General features: G+C 28.5%; 3 protein-coding genes across 4 annotated transcripts; 1 reads left to right on the forward strand and 2 right to left on the reverse strand.

Annotated features, from left to right (window-relative positions):
• Positions 1 to 8,595: 8,595 nt before the first annotated feature.
• Positions 8,596 to 15,886, forward strand: LOC109810601 (ribose-phosphate pyrophosphokinase 4-like). The gene is made up of 6 exons (XM_083063560.1): positions 8,596 to 8,674; positions 9,546 to 9,760; positions 10,652 to 10,748; positions 11,103 to 11,167; positions 11,243 to 11,372; positions 15,276 to 15,886. The coding sequence occupies exons 1-5, from the start codon at positions 8,596 to 8,598 to the stop codon at positions 11,330 to 11,332; spliced, it is 546 nt and encodes a 181-aa protein (XP_082919686.1). The 3' UTR covers positions 11,333 to 11,372; positions 15,276 to 15,886.
• Positions 11,752 to 14,529, reverse strand: GPAT1 (glycerol-3-phosphate acyltransferase 1). The gene is made up of 2 exons (XM_020354387.3): positions 13,241 to 14,529; positions 11,752 to 12,824 (listed from the first exon to the last, which is right to left on the reverse strand). The coding sequence occupies exons 1-2, from the start codon at positions 13,967 to 13,969 to the stop codon at positions 11,940 to 11,942; spliced, it is 1,614 nt and encodes a 537-aa protein (XP_020209976.2). The 5' UTR covers positions 13,970 to 14,529; the 3' UTR covers positions 11,752 to 11,939.
• A 5,407-nt stretch (positions 15,887 to 21,293) lies between the features above and the next one.
• LOC109793875 (glucan endo-1,3-beta-glucosidase 12) lies at positions 21,294 to 25,082 on the reverse strand. 2 transcript variants are annotated; one of them, XM_020353348.3, is made up of 4 exons: positions 24,614 to 25,082; positions 23,100 to 23,607; positions 22,068 to 22,098; positions 21,294 to 21,955 (listed from the first exon to the last, which is right to left on the reverse strand). In XM_020353348.3, the coding sequence occupies exons 1-4, from the start codon at positions 24,650 to 24,652 to the stop codon at positions 21,796 to 21,798; spliced, it is 738 nt and encodes a 245-aa protein (XP_020208937.1). In that variant the 5' UTR covers positions 24,653 to 25,082; the 3' UTR covers positions 21,294 to 21,795. The 2 variants fall into 2 exon arrangements, with proteins under 2 accessions (XP_020208937.1, XP_020208933.1); XM_020353344.3 differs by having other exon boundaries at positions 23,100 to 23,603; positions 24,614 to 25,077.
• Positions 25,083 to 26,894: the final 1,812 nt, after the last annotated feature.

A 26,894-nucleotide genomic window follows, 5' to 3' on the forward strand; every position in this document is an offset into this window, starting at 1 on the left:
TATCATCCAAAAATATATTAGATATTAAAAATATATTTATATCATAAATAAATTAAACTTGGTTTTTTTATAAAATTTAACATATTTATTTTTATATTTTTAATAGTATTAAATTATTATAAAGTAGACGTTTAGGATTGTAGTTCTACCCAAATATTTAAAAAATGTCTATGATAGATAATTAAGTTACTTAGAATATATATTTTTAAATAAACTTAGATTTAAACCTACTAAATTGTAATAAAATCTAATCTAACCTAATTTATTTTCATCTTTAATTGTAATTGTAGATATAAAAAGCTTGTAAAAAATAATTATGATATATATTTATGTCTTTAAAAATTATATATAAAATTTTTAATACTACAAATATATAAATAAATATTGCCCTCACTATATAAAATTTCTGGATCCGTCCCTATATATATATATATATATATATATATATATATATATATATATATAAATTGAAAGATCAATTCATTTCATTCAATATTTTATTTTCTACATCAAATTTTAATAATTTAATTATTAAATTAAAAGTTTTTAATACATAAATTAAGTTTTTAAATTTTTACAAGATTTAAAAATTATTTCATACTTCGTTTTATTAAATCAAATTAACATATAAAATACAAATACTTTTAGAATTATCGTGAATTTGAATTACTGATACGAAATTTCAAATGGTTTTCAAGCTTTTAAAAAATTTGTAACTTGATATATGTATTAAAAACTTTTAATTTAATGGTTTGATCGTTAAAATTAAAACATGAGTTATTGAAGAGAGTAAGTATAAATTTAAGGTTTAGGATTTACTCTTGGTAGACTTATTTTACTTAATAATTCATGTTTTACATCTAATTTCAACAATCTAACCATTAAATTAAAAAAAATTTAACACATAAATCAAGTCCACAAAATTTTTAAAAATTTGAAAAATCATTTGATATTTTGTTTCATTAATTTAAATTAATATATAATTATAAAAATATTTTGTACATTGATTTGAATTAATGGAACGAAATATCCTCTTATATAGAGAGAGGATGAAATTACTTACTCCAGAAAAAAGTTAACATATACTTACTTTCTTTAATAACTCATGTTTTACATCAAATTTTAATGATCTATTCGTTAAATTAAAATTTATTAATATATAAATAAAGTGTACAAATTTTTGAACAAATTGAAAATTATTTGGTATTTCATTTCATTAATTCAAATTGATGAATAATCATAAATATATTTTATATGTTGATTTGAATTTATAAAACAAAACATCAAATAGTTTTTAATTTTTTTTTTTAAATTTACAAACTTGATATATGTATTAGGAATTTTTAATTCAACCATTAGATCGCTAAAATTTGATATAAAACATAAGTTATTGTGTGAAATAAATTTAAGTAAACTTACTCTTAGAATAAGTTGATCTCTCTCTCTCTCTCTCTCTCTCTCTCTCTCTCTCTATATATATATATATATATATATATATATATATATATATATATATATATATATATATATATATATATATATATACTTCAATGATTAAATTAGGATCTAATTAACCTTCTTTTATGATGATTCAACATTTCAACTCCTTATTTTATTGGAGTTGAGTCAAAAGAGGAGATCAAATAAAAGTTCAATTAATCTCCTCTTTTGACTCAACTCCAATAAAATAAGGAGTCGAATCATCATAAAAGGAGGTTAATTGAATCTTAATTTAATTATTGAAATATATATATATATATATATATATATATATATATATATATTAATTGTGGGTAAAGATGGTGAATTTTGAAAAATATATATTATATTTTGTAGATTTATTTATGTTTTTAGTTTCCTATATTTAGGATAATTAAAGTTTTAATTTCATAATTATATTGTTAAAATTTGTTGTAAAACATAAATAATTAAATAAAATAAATTTAGGTAAACTTTTACAATTAATGAATCCCTTTCTCTCTTTATAATTAAATATAGAGTTAAGCCTAGGTTTTGATTGTCCAGGCAACCGCCTAGGGCCTATGGTTAAAATGACCCATTTTTTTAATTATACAATTATGTTATAATCTTATATTATTTTAAAAATAAATTAAATTTATGTATGTCTAATGATATGATTACAATATTTTATTATTGTTTTTTTTAATGTATTACATTCATAAAAGAGTAAAATATAATTTTGGTTCTACTAATTTTTTTAAGTTTAATTTTTGTTCTTAATTTTTTTTAGTCTTATTTTGCTTCTTCTAATTTGAAGTTGCACTACACATTTTGCTCAATGTTATTTACATAACATTCTATAATAAATAATAATATAAAAATAAATTGAATGAAAATATAAAATATTTTTTTGAGATTTGTTAACATTATTTTTTTTAGATCAGTGTTAACATTATTATTTGTTTAATATAAAAAATGTCATTTTAAGTTAAAGATTTAATGCATCATTTGATCTATGAATTTTTTAGAAATTTTTAACTAGATCTCTAAATTAAAAAGATAAAATAAAAAACTGTAACCGAATCTTTTATCTTTTTTATAATTTTATAATTTAGTTCATATTATTAGAGACCTATTCATAATTTGTAAAATATGATATATTTAATATATATATATATATATATATAATATTATGTGTTGTATTAGATCAACATTCTAATTTTATTTAACATTTTAGGATAAATTATAATCAAAACTTGAAGATATGAAAAGAGTTGAGTTGGAAGAATAATTATTTCAATTTGTAACTATACTTCCAACAGTCCTAATGAACAAACATAATATTTTATACAAGCAAAATAAGTATAACTTATGGTAGTATAGTCTTCTCTATAATCAAATTTGGTTCGCATTACCAAATATATTATTGATTTACGTCATTATATTTGTTAACATACTTACCCATCTAATTTGAACTCAAATTTTGTAATGCCTAAAAACATTTTTTTTTTTACCTTTTTGACATTTTGAATTTTCTTTTATATTTTGATTAGTTTTTACATTTTATAATCTAAAATGTGTATATGTATGAAAGTTCTATTTAATTTTATTTATTATGAAATAAACTCATTTGTAAAAAGGTTATTAATATATTAAATTTATGTCTAACACATGTTGCATCTGAATATTAAATTAAATAATATATTTTTAAAAAATCACTGAGTTATTATAAAAACTTATTTTATCAACTTTTTATACATATCAAGACACAAATATATTATTTAAAGAGAAAAATAATTTGTTTCTGTAATATTTTGTAAATATTTGAAGTGTTAAAGAAAATAAATCATTCAAATAAAAAAATTAAAAAAAAGATGATTAATCAAATTTTTTAAGCATGTAATTATATATTATAAACAATTGATTTCGTTTTAATATAATAGTAGTTATTATATAACTATTTAAAATATATTTAAATAATTTTTGTTTTTTTAGTTTGTATTATTATATAGTTATTTTTAATTATTTATTTCTCTATTAAAATGTTAAGTAATCATCATAAATATTAAAACTATCGTTAAGAATCAATAATAATAATTTTATATTTTAGAAGGATAAAAATTAAAAGAAAAATATTTCATAGGATCAAAATCAAAATTAATCATTTTATAAAGATAAAAATTATATTACAAAGACTAAAAATGATATTTATAAATTTTAGAAAAATAGAGAAATTTTTTTTTAAGAATTAAAATTGAAATTTACTTATTTTATAGAAACTAACAAATATTTACAAATTTAAAAGAAAATAAAAAATAGAAAAATAATTCAAGAACCAAAATTAAAACTCAAATAATGATTAAAAATATATTTAAAACTTAATTATATTATTATTCACACATATAAATCCATGTATAACACGGGTAGAGTGACTAGTATATTCTAACCAACTTATTTTATTCACTAACTTTGATCCATAGCTAATTGATACCTATTTTCTTTTATATATAAAATTATATATGGATAAGAAATGACACTTTTAAAATTACTATATAATGAGATACTGGGGTCCTCATTAGAAGCACCACCCCATTTTTGCTTATGCACACATAAAATTAAACATTAAAATATAAAGAAATTAGGAGATTAGTCACAAGTGGAGGTTAATTGGATCCAATTTGATTTGACGATTGGAGTGAGAATTGAGAGAGTGAGAAGGAACAGAAGAAGCAAGTCAATCTGTTCTACTTCATGATTCATCATTGTCAAGACCTTGCCCACAACATTGTCCATCATTGTAACCATCATTCTCCAGAATATCAAATGGAGGTCTCTCTCTCTACCACCCAAAAATTGTTTCAGTTTCATTCTCTTTGCTCTTTCATTCATTTCCCATTGTGGAAACCTTTTAGGCTATTAATTTCATGCATGTTTTGAGTGATATGTTTTGGTGCTTTCTGTGAGTTGGACCAATTCGATGTGCTCATCTATCTACTTCTGCTACATAAATTATAAATGGTAATTTTTTAAATATTACTCTTTTAACTTTATAGTGTGTTTGGATGGGAAATTTAAATGGAGTAATATTAATTTGAATAATTTCAAATTCTTTGAGGTGAAATACCTTGTTTGGATGGAGAATTTATAAAGAATTTGAAATTCAAGCATTTGTGAAATTCGTTGAAATAGTAGAATTTCAAATTCTTCCAAAAAAGTAAGAATTTAAAATTCTTCATATTTTTTTTCTTCTTATTTCACTTATATATTTTATCTTATCTCTTATTTCTTCAAGTTTTTAATTATTGAATATTCAAAAATATTTTTAAAATTATTAAATATTATCTAATATTAATTTTAAAAATTATTATAAATATTTAAAAATTAGCTAATATTTATTTTTATAAAATTTAATTTAAAAAAATCAACATATAAATATATTTTTAAAATCAATTTTACCATGGTGGAATCAAATTATCATATCCAACCCAACAATTTAAAATTTGAGAAATTTAAATTGACTTATCCAAACAAAATATTTTAAGAATGATAGAAATTGAAATCAAAGTAATTCAAATACCAAGAATTTAAAATTTCTTGAATTTGTAAAATTCCTCATCCAAACATACCATTAAAGAATTTATGTGTAAATACTAATATATATTTTTAATTTATATTATTACATAAGAATAATAAATTTTTTTTTACCCTGTGTTATTTATTACTAGTAAAGATTTAAGTCCCACATCTAAGATTATATAAGTGGAGGATAATTTTCACCAATTTTATAAAGTAAGTTACCTAAATCTATTATTTTAAGATTTACTTATAAGTCAATCATGATTTCATTTTTTTTTCAGGAGTCATGTTCGACCCTTATCCTCTAATGAAAATATTTTTCTCACAGAAATCGAAATATAAGATCCAACAGTCTTGAGTAGCGGTGTGAAGGAGTTCCAGCACAAGTATACCGTTGTTTAAGGTCATCGATTTCTTCAAGAAGAGATTCTCTATTAAAGGAGAAGGGTTGAAGATAATTTTTGGAAAAAAAAAATCCAATAATCTATGAAAAAAATCCTAACCTGACTTATAAGTAAATAATTAGTGATAATTTTTTTTATCCTTAAGTAATGATATAAATTAATATATATATATATATATATATATATAAACACATTAAAATTTGCACATAAAAATCTGGGAATTGAGGACAATATTTAAAAAATTACTTACTATAATCGATGTGATAAAGATGACAGGGTGGTTACATATTATTTGTACAACTTATAAAAGACACCAAAATATATTAATCAAAATATGTATGAAAGTAGTAGCCAGCCTTTTAAGCATTCTTATTATTATTCATCACTCAGAATTTCTAACTTTGTTGCTGACATGTTATCTTCCTAGGAATCTTCTACCTGTGTGATTTGATGCTTTGTCATGCCTTAACTTGCTTGCATGTCATGTTTTCTGATGAATTTTAGTTGTGATCTCACTATAACTAAAGTTATCATCTTTGGCATAGTTGCGCAGGCGCCTCAAAAACATTATTGCATACAAATTGCATGATTGGGTTTCTTTTCAGTTTAATTTCTATGCATGTTCAATGTATACAAGTTCATATACTCTGAATCAATCATCGTATATTGTATGAATTTTAAGGTTTTTATTACAAAAGTCAATTAAAGTATAATATATGATAGCTTGTGGTTGGATCAGTGTAAAAATCCTTTTACCCTATCAATTCATAGACTATTTTCTCTCATTTTTTTTTTCTTTTTTGGACAATAAAACTGAAAACTAATTTAGTTAACCTTTTATGCACACGAAAGTCTTTTGCTGATGGGTGTCAATCTATTTATAATATAAAAGTTTGAGCTACATTCTAATATTTCCAGTTATCACTTTAAAATAAATCTTATATATTGTTATGTCATGAAAAAAAAAAGTTTGTGTCATTTTATAATCTTTTTCTTATTCTATTATATTTTTATTTATAGAAATTAAAAGCTACAAAATTTAAAAGTCTTACTTTCCACAATGTCACTCTTCCTCCTCCTCTCTCTCTTTCACTTTTTATGTTTGAGTTTCTCACTCTTCAGTATTGTTATCGCCTCTCTCTACCTCCTCCTTCCTTTTTTTGTTTATAAGTTTCTCATTCTTCACAATGACGTTAATTTTGTCACTGTCCTTTCCTCTCCTTCATTGCCTTCACCTCCATTGACATTAACCTCTTCCTCTTGAGCTCATTTGTCCCAACACTATATCTTGCACCAAATCTTTTTTGCTGTCATCCACGACCTCCTCACCGCATTGAAATCATGTTTGTAACAACCAGAATCGTATCTATATCAAAAAGACGTAATGTTTGACATTTATTATGATTTTTTTTACCTATGACTAAAACTATGGCTTATATGGCTAGAAGAAATAATTTTCATATAACTTGAACGTATTACTGTATTAAATGTATGAAATTTCATTTTATAATCTTAAAAATTTCATTCTTTATCACTAATTTGTATTGCGTTCCTATGGAATCAAGGAATAAAGAGATTTCATGTTCGTAGATGGTATAGTAATTGGTTTCTATTTTTACTTGTTTTGATAACACATTTTTACATTTTCTCAATAATTATTTATTTCTTTTTCCAATGTCTCTCCATTTGGTGTAGGTTGGTTATTTGTTACATTTGTTATAATTTTTCTTTAATTTATACATGATAGTTAACTATTTCATATTAGTACCAGAATTAATATGAAATTATTTACTAAATCAAAATTTATATATCTCAAGTAATAGTTAGTTTTTATTTACAAGTATAATATTTATTATTTTTAAACAATTTTTATTGAGTTTTTTTTCCCAATAACCGAGTTATTAATCAAATTGGATATCTTAATTGTAAATCAATTATAAATATATAATTATTCATAAATTTTTTAAATAGCAGTTACTTAATATATATTGTAATATAATTATTTCATTTTATTATGACATAATTGTCTAAATTGATCACCTCAAAAAAAAAAATTGTCTAAATTGATTTTTATTAATTAAATAGTTGTTCCAGATCATTTTATTGTCATCTATTCTAAAATATGATACCTACACATATACTTAATTAGATTAACACATCTATTTGAGTATGCATTATTTTATACAATGCTACAAAAATTATCTTAATTACAAAGAAATTTAATTTGAATTATAGAGCTAAAATACAATCAAATAAGAATATTATTAAAAAACATTTTAATGTTAATAAGAATTATTCTTTATTTTTTTAAATATTAATTTGTATTATGCATAATTTTTTGATAACAGAAAATCAAATCAATTTATATGATTTAATTTATAATTTAAGTATTTTTATGCATAATTAGTTATATTTATTATTTTACATTAATTTTATTCATTTTTTATAATTTATGTATAATCATTTAAATTTATATTGAATTAACTGTTACGTTGTCCTACATTTAAAATATAATAATAACACTAAACTATAATTTAAAATTAAAAAGAATTTCTATCATATTTATGCTTTTTCACATAGAATAAAATACTTGAAAAGTAGAAGAAAAAAATCACAATTCTCAAAGAGACAAATTTTGTGATATAACATGGTTTAGTTTATAATTTAAGAATTTTATGCATTGTTTATGCTCATTTTGCTTTACTTATACTCACTTATTATATTTCATGTGCTTTGATATTTTATTTAAATTTTTATTAAAATAAAATAATTTTCTTGCAATTTTCATTGAGTAAAGCAAATAGTTTTTTTTACATTTTTGTAAATTGAGTCTTTTAATTACAAATTAATTATAAAAATAAAGTTGTATAAAATCAAAATATCTCCAAATTCTCCTTTAATTTGAATCTCAAATTATTGATATCATTTTTATTTGATTTGAGAATAATAATTAACTATTGAACTCTCATATTAGTACCAAAATCAATATGAAAGTTAATTTTCATAATATTTATATTTTTTTATATAGAATATAGTATTTGAAAAGTAAAAAAAAACATATTTCTATTCATTATTTCAAACTCTTTACAAATTTATTAAATATAAAATTTATTATAAATTTAATTTTTTAAGTATATTATATTATTTCCGTGCAATGCACGAGTTAATGTCTATTAACAGTGTTCCAAGGTTAACATGCTGCTTTTTAGCCTCTTTCAACTCCCCAACACACGTGTTTGCAATGACGAACCTTGATTATGACAAGGGGAGCCACGATTCTCCCAAACTTTTCTAATTTTATATATATATATACTCATATATATATATATATTAATATTATATTTGTATATTATCAGTTGGCACATGAAATTGAGTCTTGGACGACTTCACTCCTTTTTAGCCATTCTCCTTTTGGCTTAGAAGATAAACCAACATACAACCCCCTCTCTGGTTCTTGAATTTGTCCTCCTAGAGTTTTATTAAAGTTAATTGTGACGGTACAATGTCTAATGGAAGAGAGTTCATGTGGAGGAGTGATCCGAAACTTTGAAGGTGGATGCATTATTGCTTTTACTAGAAGAATGGGTAGCTGCTCAATTATCCAATTAGAATTGTGAGCCATTTTGCATGGACTTCAGTTTATTGTGGATCGTCAACTAAGCATGCAAGTCATACTTGAATTAGACTTTTTGGAAACAATTAATCTGTTGAAAGACGGATGTGCTAGGAATCATTTTTGTGCTGATATAATTCAGAAAATTTGCTAGTTATCCAATATTTTTTCGAGTTTTTTAATTTCCCATATTTTTAGAGAAGTCAATTTAGTGGCTCATTTGCTAGCCAAACATAAAGTTGTGTCATAGGAGAATTTTATTGGTTATGACTCTCCTCCTATTTTTTCCTTTCCTTATTAACTTTTAATCTAGCAGAAGTAGTTTAAATTTTGTTTTCTTTTTGAGCTTTTAAGCTCCCTATTTCACAAAAAAAAATAATTGTAATAAAACTAAAAAAATTGAGTAAAAAAAGAGAAATTCTATTATATTTTAATTAATAAAAAATTTAATTTAACATTTCCAATTTTTTTATCCAAATTCTGCCACTGCATGTTTGAGCAACTCTCTGTCATATATGCATTCCCTCGTCTCTTTGTTGCTTCCTTCACACCGGTGTTGCCTTTCTTTCCAACTTGTTCCTTTGAAAGAATGGAAGAGGAAGGAGATGTAGCCATTGCCTTCACCCTTGCAAGGATGCTATGTAATATTCCAATTTCAAGAGGTGGACCAACTAGCTTAGTCATATATGACATTCATGGCTTGCAGGTTTGTGTGCTTCAATTTGAACATAAATACATACGAATTACTTTTGAGTTGCATTGTTGTGCTTTAATTAAGGTTCTTCTGGATTGTTAATATAAGTATTTTTGCAGGGTCTTTTGATGATGTGTTTTAGTTTTTTTGCACTTTGCGTAATGAGTGAAGTACAGGCAGACTCTCAATAATTCATGCTAGTCATGTACCCTGCATTGGGTTTTAACCAACTCTCCTCCCATCTGTTTTTCTGCCAGATCAGGGATGAATTGGAAATCATTTACTTTCTTAATATTTAACCAACTTTTTTATGGAAGCAATTTGTTTTCTCTAGTTAGTTCCTTATTATTAGGGTCTTGCTAGAACTTAAAAAGATGATGGTTTATATAAAAATGTTTTAAGCAGTTTCTTCAAGAGATGAAGAAAAAGATTTGGAAAAGGAACCAAAATGAGGCGTCATGAAGAGTCTATGCAGAAAACATGTACCTGATTTTAAACATGGATGGAAATTCCTCCCCGTGAAAATCTTTTGAAAATAAAATATCACTATCATGTGTATACTAGAAGACACCATAAACATCTGCACTCCCTTTATTGGTGACTTCCGATCTATACATACTATCAAAGATGGTGAACTCAAATAATAATTTACTCAAACTTTTAACAATACTTGAGTACTGGAGGCAATATACAGGTAAAACATCTTGAAAAACCACATACCAACTTATTATAGCTTCCCCTCCCCCCTTTAAATAGAACACGGCTTCTGGCTCGAAACTGTTTAGTTTAACATTGCATGATCATTCTATCTTATTTCACTTCTTATGTACTAGATATCATATTGATATATGTAATCTACAACTTTGTCCACTCATTTTTTTTACTACAAATATTATGCTGGAGAGGTTTTATTTTGGAGATGAGGTTTTGCCCTTGTTTGAGAATGGTATTCCTTTCTTAAAACATCGTTTGAGTCAGCTTCCTGACACTGATAGTGCAAGTATTCTGCATTCCGTTATTTCCTTCAGTCACATTGCCTTTGTTTGTAGATCCAATCTTGAGATATTGCATTCCTTCCTGAACTTTTGCAGTAATGTTGGTATCCAAGTATATACTTTTTAACATCCTGAATTCCTGGTTGTTATTTTCAGATAGTTATAGCTTTTCCAGATGATGGTGCTTGGAAGCGATTCCAGATGTTGGAAAAGGATTTGGAAGCAATTCCACATGTTGCCTTCCTTCCTGAATTTTTACAGAAATGTTGGTATCATATTCATGACACATTGCAATGCTTGCTATTATAAATAGTATATACTTTTTAGCATCCTGAATTCTGGTTGTTATTTTCAGATAGTTATAGCTTTTCCAGATGATGGTGCTTGGAAGCGATTCCACAAGCAGTTTGATAATTTTCCTATGGTTGGTTCTCTATAAGTATATCCTTGTTTAACTTTTCATTCATTTCTTAGCGTATCTAATTTTTTGAAGTGATAGGTGGTATGTACAAAGGTTCGTGAAGGTGATAAGAGAATAATTCGGATCAAGGAAGGCAATGCCACCAGTCGTCAATGTAGTCATTGTTGATGATTTGGTCCAATCTGGAGGCACCCTGATTGAGTGTCAGGTAAATGGTATATATCAAATGGAAATCATATCATTCATCTAACAGGAATAAATATGCTAACTAGTTCCGAGTCTTCCGACCATTTAATATTTTTTATTTGACTAGTAATAAACTAATAATAAGTTCCATCGTATTCTTCCAAATGAACCCTATCTTTTTCTTTTAATAATAGTTATGAATCAAGCAAACCACTATTTTATTTTTATTATTTTGGGACATTCTTTGATCTACACACAGGCTGAACATTTTTTTAACTACAATTTCTTTAATATAATGTAAATAAAAGTGACAATAATGTTTCTACTTATAATCTCATTTAAATCATGTAAGCCCATGATTTTTAGTCAAATCCTGGTTACTTCTGAGAAACAAAGTGTACTACGTTAATATGCTTAACAGTTGACACTATCATTCAGTTAATATCACAATCACAAATTAATGGTCATATCATATCCAACAAGACCTAAAAAAAACAAACACAAATAAGGCAACCAAAAAACAAGTGTACATCAAATTTGAAAAGATCAGTGGGAACCCCATTTCCACATATGATGATCAACATCAATATCATTTTGTCCACTTGTCTTCATGAACAATCCCCTCATTCCCTGCTAGCATCATGTACTTATCCCTCCTTGTGAGTTTGGTGCACTCAAATCCCAAAGCATCAGCCAACTGTTTCTGTATATAGTTAGCCACCTCACAGCTTGACCTTCCTCCACCACCACATGTGAGTTCCTTTGGCACCTTTCCAAGAACCTCAATATAATAGCTAGGCCTTGGATTCATGAAAAAGAAAATAGGGTCCAAGCATTTCAAACCGCTTGCTGTGGTCCCATAGAACATGCTCACATGAGTATTAATTGCCACAGGCACTATCTCATCAGCCAATTCTGCAAAAAGTGAGCTGAACCTCAATAAATATGGCTCTCTACATGTTGTCCCTTCAGGACACACCACCAAATCACCTTCACTCAGAAGCCTTTGCATGGTTTCACCATCTTGCTTTCTGTCCCTTGTCAACCTCACAGTCCTAATAGGGGCTATCAACTCAGACACCTTGCTTAAGCTGTATGTGACTGCAGTCAAAGGCTTTGCCAAACACGTGCTTAGAAAAACAGGATCAAGGAGGGTCCTGTGGGAGCACACATAGAGGACCCCTTTGTTTGGATCTGACTTTTCAGGGACACTGCCTTTCACATGAAGATTTATGCCACTCCAAACACCTAAGGTCATTGCCAATCCATAAGGAAGTAATACACCAAGAAGGATTCTATAAATGGCCAAAAGAATTGCAAATGGAAACCACATGAACATATAGAGAGTTGCTGAGGGTGTAGGCAGGAATGCTAGTCTTCCATCATGAAATATTAAGGGCTTTGGATATTTGTCCCTTGGCATCACTGAGCTTGTGTTGCTCTTCCCCTCTTCATTGTTCACCACATATGATTCCTGTCATTATCATATAGCTGGAATTAGACACAATTCACCAATAAATTCAATAAAAACATGTCTACCGAATTAGAATATAAATGCAACAGACTTATTATTTTGTAGTTTCTAATAAACTTTAATAAATAATAGTGTGTTAGAAATATTATATTGCTATGACTGCTATTTAACTGTATTGTACTAACAAAGTTTTGTCAAAAAGGGAAACAACACAGTACACCTGAATAACCCGTACAGGTTTAACGTTGAGGTTTGAATGGTTTTATTTTTTTTCATTTAATGCTTGTAAGCAGAGGTCTCAGCTTTCTAGTGGGTTGTGGAAACAGTGAAAGGTTACTTAAGAGTTAAGAACACTGTACCGACAAGAGTTGAACAGTAACTGTGGTGGTTAAACAGGGAGCTAACTTGAGACTTACCTTGCAAAGGGAGAGGAAAAGATGATCATGAACACAAGAGCTTCCAACCCCAACATCAGGCTTTGAATTTCCAAAATAATCCTTTAGTGCTCTGTGCTTCACAAGTAAGCCAGAGCCAGAAAGCAAACCACTGAAGTAGGAACCAACAGTGTGCAACTCTGTGCCAACAACAGCCCCAACACTCAAATACTCCTTAAGAAACCCTTCCACCATAACTCTAGGCACACTTGTGAACACAACTTTGGACCCTGCTGAAGCTAGAACCTCATAAGCATGCAGGTTGAGATTCTCCAAGTAAAACTTGGGCAAAACAGCCCTTGACATGCTTTCCATGACACTTGTTCTTAGGCCACAAAAGGTGATGAAGGTCATGACCCTAAGCTTCAGCTCATGGTCCAAAATCCACAGCACAGGACAAGACAAAAGCAAGAGGAGTGCCCTCAAAATGCTGCCACCTTCAAAGGCAACAAGCATGAAGTAAGGAAAGAAGGAGTGAGACCTCAAGAGGACTCTATGGATGTCACAAGCAAGTGTTTGAGAGCCTCTACCCTCCAAATCACATTTGGTGACACTAGGGAAAGGGGAAGGACGAAGGGGTGGTTTAGATGACAAATACCCCAAATGAAAGCCATAACTTTTCATTTTCCTTGCTGCTCTATAACATGAGTTGGCAAGCAACTGGTACAAGATCCATTCTGCAAGCCTTAGGAGCACCACTGGAAACACCATTGAAAAGTTGATGATGTGTTTGAGAAGGAGAAAGAAAGGCAAGATGAGAGAGAGGGACAATGTGTGGAGAAGAGCCAAGTGTGCAGAGAATATTTATAGAGTCATTAAAAGGGTGCAGAAGAAGGGATTGTTCATTGTGGCATTTGGTTAACCACACCGCTGGCATTAACTTCACCTTCCTACATATTTTTCTTTTGTTTCCATTTTCAGCATTGGCTGTTGCATTTTCTTTCATGCAAGTGCTCTCTACATGATGCCAGATAATATTATTAGCCACTGACACAAATACAGTGGGTAGGTTAAAATGTTGGTGACCGCCTTAGAGCATTGCTACTATGTCTTTCAAATGTTGGCCTGAGCATTGGAACGTGTGTATGTGTATCCCTTTGAAAACCCTTTAGTCAAACTAATTCTATTGCATTTTCCCTTGCCATTTTTTGTAGGCCAATAGCAAGTTAGACCAACCACATCATCGAATCAATTTGACTTTGCAAAACCAATTACAGAATCATCGCAAGTCAAATTGCTCCTCTCAATACAAACTGTCGTTGACTACTAGTTCTAGTTCTATATTCTCAACCAGTTGCATCAAATTCTTTACCGAAAAATATTAGTAACTGACACATTTATGTATTACCTCTTTGATTTTTCTTTATAACAAATGTATATTAGTTATAATGTGTAAATTATTTAGAAAATAGGGAAAAAAAAAGGGTATAATTAATAATATAGTCATTAATGTTATCCTAAATTTTAAAAATGACAAGTAAATAAAAATAAAATTTTACTAAAAATTCTATAACAAGAAATAGAGGGAGTTGTATGTTTTCTATTCAAATTGAAGTTTCACAAAAGTCAACATCAATTATTTACTGTACTATGTTCTGTTATGCTGTCTATGGCATTGTGCATTCCCAAAGCAAAACTGGTCATACTCGAAGTGGGACATGTGTGGTTTGATTTTAATTGTTCAACTAATCTGCTGTCTGTGACGTGATTATCGCAAGTGACATGATTCCTTAGGCACTACACTACACATAGTTTTACAGTGACTTATGCACTATTCAAATTAAATAGATATCACATTTAATAAGTGTAATTATAATTTAAATTTTATCTGCCTAAATTTCTTTTACGTTACACACAGTACACCCGAGTAGATTTATTTGTTTTAACTGAAATATTAGTTATACGTCACTCCAACTTAGATGAAACTACATTTATGACAATAACATTGGGATGATTGAAATTAAGAGGTGAGAAGCGCCTGTGACCAAATAATTAATGTTTTCGCGATTTCCTACAGGGCAGGGAAGGTAGGTCAAGGTGGAGCAATTAAACTTATTCAAAATGTAAAGACATGCCTTTGGTACAAAATCTTTGAAAACCAACCTTATGGAGACTAATTCTTTCATATTTTGTTTGTTTGTGTGAGACGGTTAGTACAGCAATTCATGTCACCCTCATTTTGTGGTTTGGTGAACCCTTAATCATTTGATATGTCTGTTCAATGCACATAGTTTGCATGGAAACGTTTCGTTAAATTATTCCTATTAATTACATGACTTGATGTTATCATAGATACGGATGAGAATATAGCATGTCATACTAATATATAGTTCTAGTCCTGACCTATTATGGGGTACAATAGTCCTCTAATGAGAGTAATACGGGTCTTATGTTAACTCATTCATTTTCTCTGTATAATTTTTGTGGACAGTCTTTTAATTTTGGTTCTTGATACAATTAAATTAAGTTAACTGCGTTTTGATTTTGTTAGGGAACTAGATTTAAGACCCATGCAATGCACGGTATATAAACTATTTATTTATTATTAAAAATATATCTATTTTTCAATTTTATATATATTAAATATAAATTTTAGAATTATTATAAAATCAAATTGTATTTTATATGTTTTTTTTATGAAGTGTTTAATATAATTAATGGAAATAAATATTTACAATTAATGGTTTTTTTTTTGTTCTTCATTTTAATTAGGTTCATGTTGTCAATATAAATAGTTCATCATATAACTTTTAAATAACTTTGTTAGGGAATATGGTAACATCTTCTATATTGTAAAACATTTTTTTAATACATTAACAAACAAACTGATTCTTTTTTATAACTAGTTAATTGGTATAACTTTTTCACCGGTTTCATTATTTGTAAGGATAAACTAAGGTCTCTAGTCATAACTACATATTTAAATCAGAAATTAAACTTGATCTTTTATTAAAAAATACTAATGGCGATGTTGAATGATTTATTTTAACAACTTTTAGTAAAAAATTTATTAATTTATCTCTTTATTATTTTTTTCATAAAACAAATTAAAACTAAATAGTAAAAAAAAATTGGGTTTATAATGGCATGACAAAGAAATGTTTATAAAATAGAAGGATTGAGAATTTACTTTTGGTAAGATACTTTTGTTATATTATTTTTATGTTTAGGCATATTAAAGCATTGTGCTAGGTTTTGGAAAATCACTTTTGTATCATAATAATGTAATTAAGTGAGGAATAATCTTTATCCTACTAGTTAGTTTTAAAAGGTTAAGTTAGATTCCTATTTATTTTTTTTAAGAAAAACCAACTAACCTAAGAACTAAAAGCACTAAATGAATTGATGTGACTATCTTTACAAACTAATATGCAAAATTGTAATTAAAAAAATAAATACACATTCCAAAGACAAAAATACATTTCTGGAAGCATATTTTTTCAATTTTAAAAAGTACTTTTTAAAAGTATTTTTTTACTCTTGGATTTTGAAAATGCTAAAACATACTTTTGAAAAATATTTTTCAGAATAAAAAAAATACTTTTAGAAAGTACTTTCAAGAAGACAAAAAATATACTTTTTATAATGACCCGTCTGGTCATTACACTTATTGCAATCTAGTAACAATTAAGTGGAAGCATAAACATTAAACATCTACCTAGGATATTATGTAACAAGTAGGTAAATTTTATCCAAGCAGTCATATATGTAAGAAATAAAATAATTTTTCATAAATATATATATACACATACTTCATATAAAAGAAGTAACTACTGTATACAAAATAAACTTAGTTGTCAGTCAAATGTCTATATAAACCTAACTACCTCAGGATAGCAACATCCAAAAGAAAGTCACCTCCAATATGACTCACCACCGAACAACACAACTTGACTCGTTAATCTTATTCTGCTCTCATACTAAGTATAATCATAACAGTCCCAAACCATAAGGAAAAATATAAGGTAAGTTTGTGATACAAAAACAAAGTCATATAACATCATGCAACATAAATGGCTTAAAAGGAACATCGCTCATTACATCATATCATGTCTTGACATACAACTTAAAGTACCCAAGTACTCGTACAACTTAGGTAATTTCATCACAGTTATCAAATAATACATCGTCTTTATACAATATTATGTTCATATCGTTCATTATATAGCAACTCATACATCTTTGAACCTTTAACATAACAACACTTACACACACATATATACATATATAATCAACACTAGTTATGTAATAAGTAGCATAAACAACGATAAATACCAACACATCATAAACAACTACAACAATACAACCACTCATACAACTTCAATCCACTCACACATTTAATAGAACAACGTAGATTTACAATTGATGCGTCGTCATGCATATCAATCAGATCTCCTACAATTGAGGTGAATAGTTTAAGTGACTTGATCCTATTAAATCATAACAGTTGGTATAATACTAGAAAAGAACGATTGACACTAAGATAAAAAACAATGACTAGCACAAGGCTAAAACAACAATTAGTATAAACTAGATTGGTTTATTAGGTTTTGCCATTTAAATTAGGAAGTATGGTACTATGTCAAGGTAAAATAATTTGGATATGAGCTTACCACGACATTAGCTTGTAACACTAAGTCTCCTATGAAATTAACCAACTAACTATCTTCCAAATACCACAATCCTCCTATACTCGGTTAGGGATTAAGTTCCCAACTTCGTACTTTACTCAGTTGGTCACTTGTAATCAATATAACTCATCCTTGTCCCTATATGTCTCGACCTTGTCCACATACAGATACCACATAGAATCTATATGAGACAATTGAAAACAACTTGCCCATTTAAAAATCGACTTACTTACTAAAGGGTTCAACACAATGTATATTCATATAATGGGATATTAAATTTCAAAAACATCTTTAACTCTCTTATAGTTCCTATGTATCTGAACATAGACATGTGTACAATCACATGCCTAACAACTTAACAATTTATCATCATACATTGTTATAGCTTAAACATCACTTAACTTATGTTTTAACCATAACAACATAACATCATATCAACTTACATCTTTACAACTTAACCATCTATTAACATACATATCAACTTTCAACTTAACAACAATAATAAACACAATATTTAGCATGTACCTCATCACATACAACCATATATATATATATATATATATATATATATATATATATATATATATATATATATTGTCAGCATACCATTTCATCACACATCTCTAGCAACTTAGCATCATTCAATTCTTATAACTTATGCATCAACTAACTTACACCATTCAACTTATAACACTTCATAAAATATGCAACATGTCCATAAATCATCTTTCACCTTAACAACATAATTATCATTATACATTATCCATCATACAATCCATATATCCCCATTCTACTATAAGATAACTTAAAACATCATACAACATGTATCAACATAAAACTTATCAAAATCAATTATCATTCAATGACAACTTCACATAACACAACACAATTGGGGTTTCACTAATCTAATCAAATTCATCTTTATCTCATATGAAATCTAAAAAAGGTTATATATAACTCTTATGAAGACTTCAAGTTCTAACTCCATCATCTACTATATTAAAATTCACAAAAATCACATTAGTTTGCGTAAATGTTGACAACTTGACCCTTGTTCACTAAAATGGTCATAACTAAAGTCTTAGACTTCCTTTTTAGGTAATTTCAAAGTCATTGAAAAGATAACATCTAAGGCTACAACTTTTATTAAGAACAAACTCTAATTCAAAAATCATTGATTTGCTCAGTCCTTTCAATTCCTCTTAGCGAATCTTGACTTAAGTGGATTTTTTTAGAGACACCCTTATTCCCATCCTCATTTCACTCAATTGTTTCAAAACTGCTCAACGAATTCGTGATAAAGACAATCTTTGTTGCTCATGATTTTGGAGTTTTCAAGTCTCTCTAATCCATCCCATGCTCACCTACAAACTCTAAACTCAAATTCAAACCAGCAAAACTCATATGAACATCACCAATACTTAATTTCTTACAACAAAACAACTTACAACAAGGATTTAGGTAAAAAATCAAGATTTTTTCCCCTAAAACCCCAAATACCTCAAAAATACCTATGACAACTCCAAATATCAATATAATTTGCCATTAATGAGAAAATCAACAATACATTCAACATGCAACAACAAAGGATAAAAAAAGTCAAGCTTCCCTTATCTCAATTCATGGAGAACCAAGGAAGAGGAAGAAAAGGAGAAATTGACTCCGAGTCTCGAATGAGAGAGCTTCGCACAACATTGTGTCAGAGACTCTCAACTTCACCGACTTGGGATCCTCATCTCCAAGGTTCTAATCAACTTGAAGGGAGGAATAAAAAGGGTTCCTTGACTAGAGAAAAAGGAGAAGATTCACTCTCCTATAGTACTTCTTAGTAGTTTTTCTCTCTAGACTTTTTAAAAACTTGAGTTATGAGTCTAAAACTTAAGATAACCCCTCTTATGCCTTCTTTTAACTTACCCAACCTAACACATAACACAACCTCCTATAAAACAAACACATCAAAATATGAGTGTTATACTTTCAAAAAGTACTTTCTAAAAGTAAAAAAAATATAACTTAATAAAGTATTTTTCAAAAGAGCAATTTATTTATCTTTTGAAAAATACTTTTCAAAAGAATAATTTATTTATCTTTCAAAATTACTTTTCGAAAGTGTATATTTTTTTCCTTATGAAAAGTATATTTTAGAAGTATAGTTTTTCTGTTCCAAAAAAATAATTTTCAGAATAAAGTATTTAAAAAATAAATAAAAATGATATGTGTATTATTAATTTGAAGGAGGTGTATTAAAAAAAAAAATAGATCCACCATTGTTCTTCGTAAAAAAGAAGGCCCAATTCCATTCCATTTTTAAACCATTGAACATGATGGCGCAATCCCAATCTCCAAACCAAAGAGAGTTAGTGTTAGAAGGGCCAGTTATTTTCTTTTACATGCATGATTTATCGTTTATATTTAACTAGAATGTACTAGCTGTGTTAAAGTTTTTCCACTATTATCCGATTATAATTTAACATGTATCATAAATTTTTTTTATGATACCTACTTTAAAAGCCATACCTAAATCTTTACACACTAAAGAAAACTCGTATTATTATTATGAAGAAAAATGTTATATACATGTTAGAAATCCTATAATCTCTTCACGTATAGAAAAAGCAAGAAAGTTTGAGTTGGATAGAGTATGCAGGATAAAAATTTCTCAGCTTCTCATATATTTGTGGATGATTCCTTCGTATTTATAATTTATCAACAACATGAATTTGAGAGTAGTCCTAAGTTACGGTTATTTGTCCCTTAAGTTACAAAATTGTTTCTAATGTTTTTTAATAAAACACACTTTTTGATGTAAATACGTAATTTAAATTAATTTTAAAATATATTTCAATCACATTTTTTTATGATGAGAAATTTAGTTATTTAGGTGAGTTAGATTTGAAAGACTAGCTCGATAGACTTTTTAAGGCTAAAGAAACACTTATAAGTTATTTACAAATTAATTACTAATAAAATTCTCACATTGTAACAAAAAATTGAATTCACGTGTTTATAAGATATAAACCTGTTCCATACCAACTTTTATTCGTACTTCTTTTCGATCATATTTAACACTTCAAAATTCCATAAAAAAAAAAACTACCAAACTTCAAAATCAGTGATAAAAAAAATTAATGTCCATAATAGAAAGACACTTTCAAAATGATATAGGTGGTGGGTGATAAGGTGTGTGTTTCTAGAAGGTAGTGCAATTATTTACTTGAGAAGGTAAAAGAAGTAGTTGGTTGTGTAGTGACTGAAAAAGGTAATCAGTGGATAGTATATGGTACTGTTTATCCTCTTCCAGCTCTGCATGCAGTTGTAGATGTGTGAACTTACCAAACTCATCCACCAAATCAATTTCAATTATTATTATGGCTACAAACACTATGAGTAGGGGACCTGTGAGATATCAGTACATGACATTTGAACAAATTCCAATGTTCAGAATTCAGAAGCAAAAGTTGGCTCCCACCACTGTACATATTCACTGCTGTTTTGTAATATCACCATTGATCTTACAAGATTAAATATTAACTAAGAAATTAGAGTTAACACCTGTACACTAAGTCATAGGTAGTACCAACAAGATTAAAATGGACTTTAAAGTCCTAGCCAACAAATTTGATCCTGATTTATATAATTAAATAGAAAAGGCAACTACAAAGATATATTATTTTTCTAAGATCTAACAATACAACAGAAAAAATGTGAGCAACACAAAGAAAATTAAACAAAAAAGTTATGCACAGTCTATCTCTACAAATGTCCATCATCTTAGATTGCCTTTTCTTTCTACCATTTATGTGGTGTTGATTGTCATGTAGCTATTTGCTTTTGTGTCTCCCAAAAAACCTGTAAAAGGGGCAAAATTTTCCTGTTCAGAGCTGCAACATCCAACTCTCAACCATTTTAGAGAAAAGATGATATTATCCATAGAATGACACAAATATCAGCAAAGGTATTTAATGTGTCTGGTGCAGCAGAGGGAGAGGGGTTTGTGGGCACTGGCACTGAACCAAAAACGTTTGCACCGCTTGAGTTTGTTGTGTTCAAGATTGATGTACTAGTGCTGCAATTTTTTACACAAGTTAATAAGTATGATATTTTCTGCTCCAATTGTGGCAACATAACAAATGAAGAGTTGAAATTAAGCATGTAGTATATGGGAAAGAAAGGGTCACCTAGTGGATGGATATTGACATGCACCAGTGCCTGCAAAACATATAAATGCATTCATCAAATGTCCTCAACAACCAAAAATTAAATAATATTTGAAGAGCTGTGAGCTGGAAATAAAACAAAAATGTACATCTAATTTAATTGTCCATGTTTTGTACAAGATAAAGGTATTGTTGTGTTGGGCAATAAAAAATGTAATAAAGATGGATACGTGAGATGAGTGATTATAATCGGTATAAATAAGTAAGTCATTCCACTTAAAAGAAAAAGAAACTAAAATTAAGCATATATATATATATATCATATTATTTTAGTATATGCTTTTTTTAGTTTTTTTGGGGAATCTTTTTAAAAATAATTATTTTTCCATAAATAATCCCAACCAATTTCATAAATTTTGCACCAAGCATTATGTTACTTGATCTTAAATTCAAGTGGTTTATTTAAATATTATTTTGCTCTTTCTCATTCATATATATAATATATTTGTATACAATTTATTTAAACACATTTAATGAAAAAATTGTAATGAACAGCAGGACTTATAGATATTTGTGACAATATATAAAGGAGGCTTTCAAGATGCTGCGTACAAAAATGTTTTGACTTTTGCATCACTCAGATAACAGTTTTTAGCTCCTGCATCCCCAAGTCACAGCCTATAATCTATTCAAAGATGCAATAATTTCTTTTTAGTCTGTTCAAAATGAAACCCAACAATCATGCACATATACGTGTCTGATTACCAACCCAAAGGGCCCTACCTCTGCATGTCAATTTAGCACAAACTTCTACTACCAGTTTTCCGGGCTCATTTTCTTTTATAATACCCTTATGATCCAAAAAATAATGAATAAAACTTCGAATTTCTAAAACCAATAACTTTAGGGGAAAAAAAAAACATCTACTTATAATTTTTATATAAATTCTCAATATACCCAACAACTTGACCATACCCTTGGACTTGCTTAAAAACTAAAATGAATGTAACATAATTGAAAAAGTAGTGACAACTATAACAGCAAACGCCTTACTTGGGTTGGTGCTAATGATGACAGCAGTTCCACCAAAATTGCAGCTATTTGGAACAGGATTCCTTTGATAATACTTATTGAAAGCATAAGAAGCATGGTCCCTAATGGAAATTGGGTTGTAACAGCTTCCACCAGGTTGAATTGCTGAGCAATCAGCCCCACCATAGCCACAAGCATAGTCCAATGCAACTTGCAAAGCAATCTGTGAGGCAGTTGGGCTTGCAACACACCAACTTGCACCTGAAGACATTGGTGAGTTCACAGTGGTTGGAGGGGTCAATGGTAGTGTAGAGGCTGGAGAGACTGTGTCAGGGTTGGAATTAGGGTTCAGGAATGGTGATGTTGAAATGGTTGGAGTGGTGGGAACTAAGTTTGGAATGGTGGTGATTGGAGTGGTAATATCCTTTTGGACTGTAGAAATTGAGGCTGTGAATTCTTGTTTCCCTTCATGTCCTAGTAGTACATTCACATGTCTAGGTACTTCCTTTTGTGTCCTACTTGAACCTGTCTTTGAAATGACAATTGAATTACTTTGTTCTGTACTATGTCTAAAGCATGTGAAGAGAGAAATGAAATGAAATCAAATATTGGTTTGAAACAAATTAGGCCTTTTTTTTTCTTTCTTTTTTTTCTTTTTGAAAGGATTCAAATTGTGCCTATGACATTCAACCTAGTATGGAAACCAAAACTGTTTTGCTATTTCATTAGAAAAGTTGAGGAAATTTTCATTCAAACTAATTATTATAATTTGGCACCTTTAGGCCTCTACAATGTTTCAAAAGGTAATAACTTGGAATAGTGCATATAGATGGACACTTAAGGACAGGTAGGGTATCCTATGTACAGAGAGGCATATATGAGTCAAAGCAGTTGGGCCCTTTGTATCTTTTCAAGAAACGGTGGAACTAGAGAGAGGTTGGATGCAACTGTCCTATGTGAAACCCCAGAAAAATGAGCAAGAAAAGGACTTGTTTACATTTTTCTATGGTGTGTGTGGCTCTATAATTGCTGGAAGGAGTATTCAATGGAATAATACAAGAGACAATATTTTGATATAGGAAAATTGTCATCCAAATAAAAAGAGAAAGTGAAAAGCTCAATTTGTAAACTAAGATCCAACGGAAAGAAGCCAGGATGGACTAATAAAACTGAAAAAAGTGAATTGCTCCCAATCAGTCCAACATGTATATCCATTCTAATTGAAGTAAAGAAGAGAATAAAGCAATTGAAATGGCAAAGTTGAGAGAAGGAAAAGCCGTTTAGAATTCAAAACATATTCAAGGGTCCAAGAGAATATCAGTTAAAGAGAAAAGCACAGAATATGTGCAGAAGATAAAGAATAAGCAATTGAAAATGAGAACCAAAGACTGAGAATTGAGAAACAATATCTTAAACCAGAAGCAACTGATCTACCCATGTCAGAGTAGAACCATCAGATTCAGAGCTAAACCAAAAAAACAGATAAGAAAAGGAAGATATAAGAACTATAGAGTGAACTAGAGAAAGGGTATTACCTGAACAGAGAAACAGACACAGTATGAGAAATGTAACATAGTAAATTACACTCCTTTCCATCTTTTAATCTTACTATGCAGCTTCTTCTCCTCTCTCACTTCTTTTTGAATGTGGTTGCCAAGTTATAGTAGTTCTGCCTTTGAATCGATGAAAGAGAAAGGAAGATGGTGCATGATCTAGAGAAGAGAAAAGGGAAGATGTTTGTGTTTGTGGGCTAATGATGGAACCAAAAGTGTATATATATTGGTGGTGGAGACTGTGTGCAGTTGTGAGAGAGAGAAAGGAAAGATGGGGAGAGTGTTGGAGGGTGCAAGCAAGAGAAGGAGCAAAAAGGAGGGAAAAAGTGAAGAAGGTTGAAAACCAAGTAAAGGAAGAATTGTTTGGAATATAGGCTTGGTTTGTGGGCTTGTAAGTGATGATTGTAATCATGGCGCTGATGTGTACATTTTGCCTTTCTCTTTTTCTATTCTTCTATTTTAACTGTTGTCTATGACTTGTTCTTCTTCTTCTACTCTTCTTTTTCTTTTGTTTTTCTCCTTTATTCTTAGCAGGATATATATCTCAGAATATAAAATGTCTCGCAAATCTGATTTTTTATATTTGAACAATGAAAAGTTTAGATAAGATAGGTTTTAGGATTTGATATTGAAACTCAAAAAGTGTTTATAGAAGTATTTATAGATTATCTATTAGGATCTTTATATTCATAACAGAGATTAAACTTACGTTGTTTATAAAATATGAGTATGTTTCTTTTTAAATAAACCAACATTTATTTTCTTGCAATCATTTAGTAATTTTGTGTGGAATTCTTGGGTTATGTGAGAATTCACATTGTTAATGGCTTATTTGCATTTTGCAAATGGGAGAAGAAAAGAGACATTGTATTCAATCTTCCTCCCTAATAGATCCTCTATATGAAAATTGTGCCTCTTATATTTTGTGTCTTGTCTTTACACCGTCATGTTCCTAAATCAAGGGAAATTTAAAAGTATAATTTTTAGATGTGATATTTTTGTTTTCAATTTGGATGTGACACGGTTGGGTTGTTATTTGATTGTGACTTATACATGAAGGGCCAGGAGCCAAAGTGTTATCACTTATTACTGCCCATTTGATTGTACTGTCAGCTTTTTTTTTTTATAAATAATTTTCACTTTAACTGATTCCATGTTTGTTGTAAAGAAGGGTGGCCATGATATTGCAGCCCAACCCATGTCCCAAGTTTGTTCACTGCCAGAAAAGTCAAACTTCCTTCAAGTGAACTAACTAATTGTGTCAAAGTCATCGAATTCCCACTACAAATTACTTGGATCATGCCATAGGAAAAAAATGTCATGATTATACTGCTTTAAATAAAATAGTGGGTTTAAAAAAAAAAAGACTAATAGAACTCACTTATGCTTAACTTTTGTTTGCCATTATATGATAGTATGGAGAAATTAAAGGCGAATGTGGGTGAACCATGTGGTAATCAGGATGTGGTTAGAAACCAAATTGATTTGACCAATGGGCCAAAGGCAACCTTCAAAGTCTCTCTGTTCCGCCATCCTAATCTGCACTTTAGACCACTTCAATTTGAAAGATATACTAGAAAATCATACAATTAGGGCCCTAATAAACCACCCATCTTCAATTTAATGCCGTTGTTTATGTGTTAAAGTATTCAATCAATGCAAATGTTTAGTAAAGTATTATTCAAATATTAGATTATAATACTTAACTAAATTTTTTAATAAGAAAATATAAATGTTAATATAGACTTAAAATAATGTTTATTTATCATAAGTTAAGTCTTATAAATTTAGATTAATCATTGATTATCAATTTTAGAATTTCTTTTTACAAGATTAATTTATATAAAAGTAAAGTGATGTCTGTGACCACAATTTCATATTCAGATCTAAAATAGAATTTCAGATTCTTAACTAAAAAATATAAAAGTTGATCCACTTTTATTAATTATTTAACTATAATTAACTTCTGATTGATGGTGGATTCCATTTCATATACCAATCTAAATTTTATATTATTAATGTGAAGGTAAAAATGAATAACATTTATCTTAACTGGGAAAAAAATAAACACTCCATTCCATGTCTCTTTAGTTATGCAGAGTTTATGGAATGTGCAATTATTTTGAATTTAAAAAATAAAAGAGATAATGATAAATGAGTGTTAACTAAGTAATGAAAATATAGTTATTTTGAAATTGAATTTTATATATGACTACTGAAGTTATTTTTTTATATGCATTCAAAATATAATAGTAATATAATT

The sequence above is a fragment of the Cajanus cajan genome, chromosome 9 (genome assembly GCF_000230855.2).
Source record: "Cajanus cajan strain Asha chromosome 9, NIPB_CcT2T_4, whole genome shotgun sequence".
NCBI lineage: Eukaryota > Viridiplantae > Streptophyta > Magnoliopsida > Fabales > Fabaceae > Cajanus > Cajanus cajan.

What these genes read in the sequence shown, in the direction of transcription:
- GPAT1 (XM_020354387.3), bottom strand. Translation starts at nt 13,969, where the DNA reads ATGGTGTTTCCAGTGGTGCTCCTAAGGCTTGCAGAATGGATCTTGTAC. An exon ending in TTTTCCTCTCCCTTTGCAAG is followed by an intron (nt 12,825 to 13,240) that starts GTAAGTCTCAAG and finishes TGATAATGACAG; the next exon opens with GAATCATATGTGGTGAACAA.
- LOC109793875 (XM_020353344.3), bottom strand. Translation starts at nt 24,674, where the DNA reads ATGGAAAGGAGTGTAATTTACTATGTTACATTTCTCATACTGTGTCTG. An exon ending in CATCATTAGCACCAACCCAA is followed by an intron (nt 22,099 to 23,099) that starts GTAAGGCGTTTG and finishes TATGTTTTGCAG; the next exon opens with GCACTGGTGCATGTCAATAT. An exon ending in TGTCAATATCCATCCACTAG is followed by an intron (nt 21,956 to 22,067) that starts GTGACCCTTTCT and finishes AAAAAATTGCAG; the next exon opens with CACTAGTACATCAATCTTGA.
- LOC109810601 (XM_083063560.1), top strand. Translation starts at nt 8,596, where the DNA reads ATGCACGAGTTAATGTCTATTAACAGTGTTCCAAGGTTAACATGCTGC. An exon ending in TTTCAACTCCCCAACACACG is followed by an intron (nt 8,675 to 9,545) that starts TGTTTGCAATGA and finishes TCTGCCACTGCA; the next exon opens with TGTTTGAGCAACTCTCTGTC. An exon ending in AGTTTGATAATTTTCCTATG is followed by an intron (nt 11,168 to 11,242) that starts GTTGGTTCTCTA and finishes TTGAAGTGATAG; the next exon opens with GTGGTATGTACAAAGGTTCG.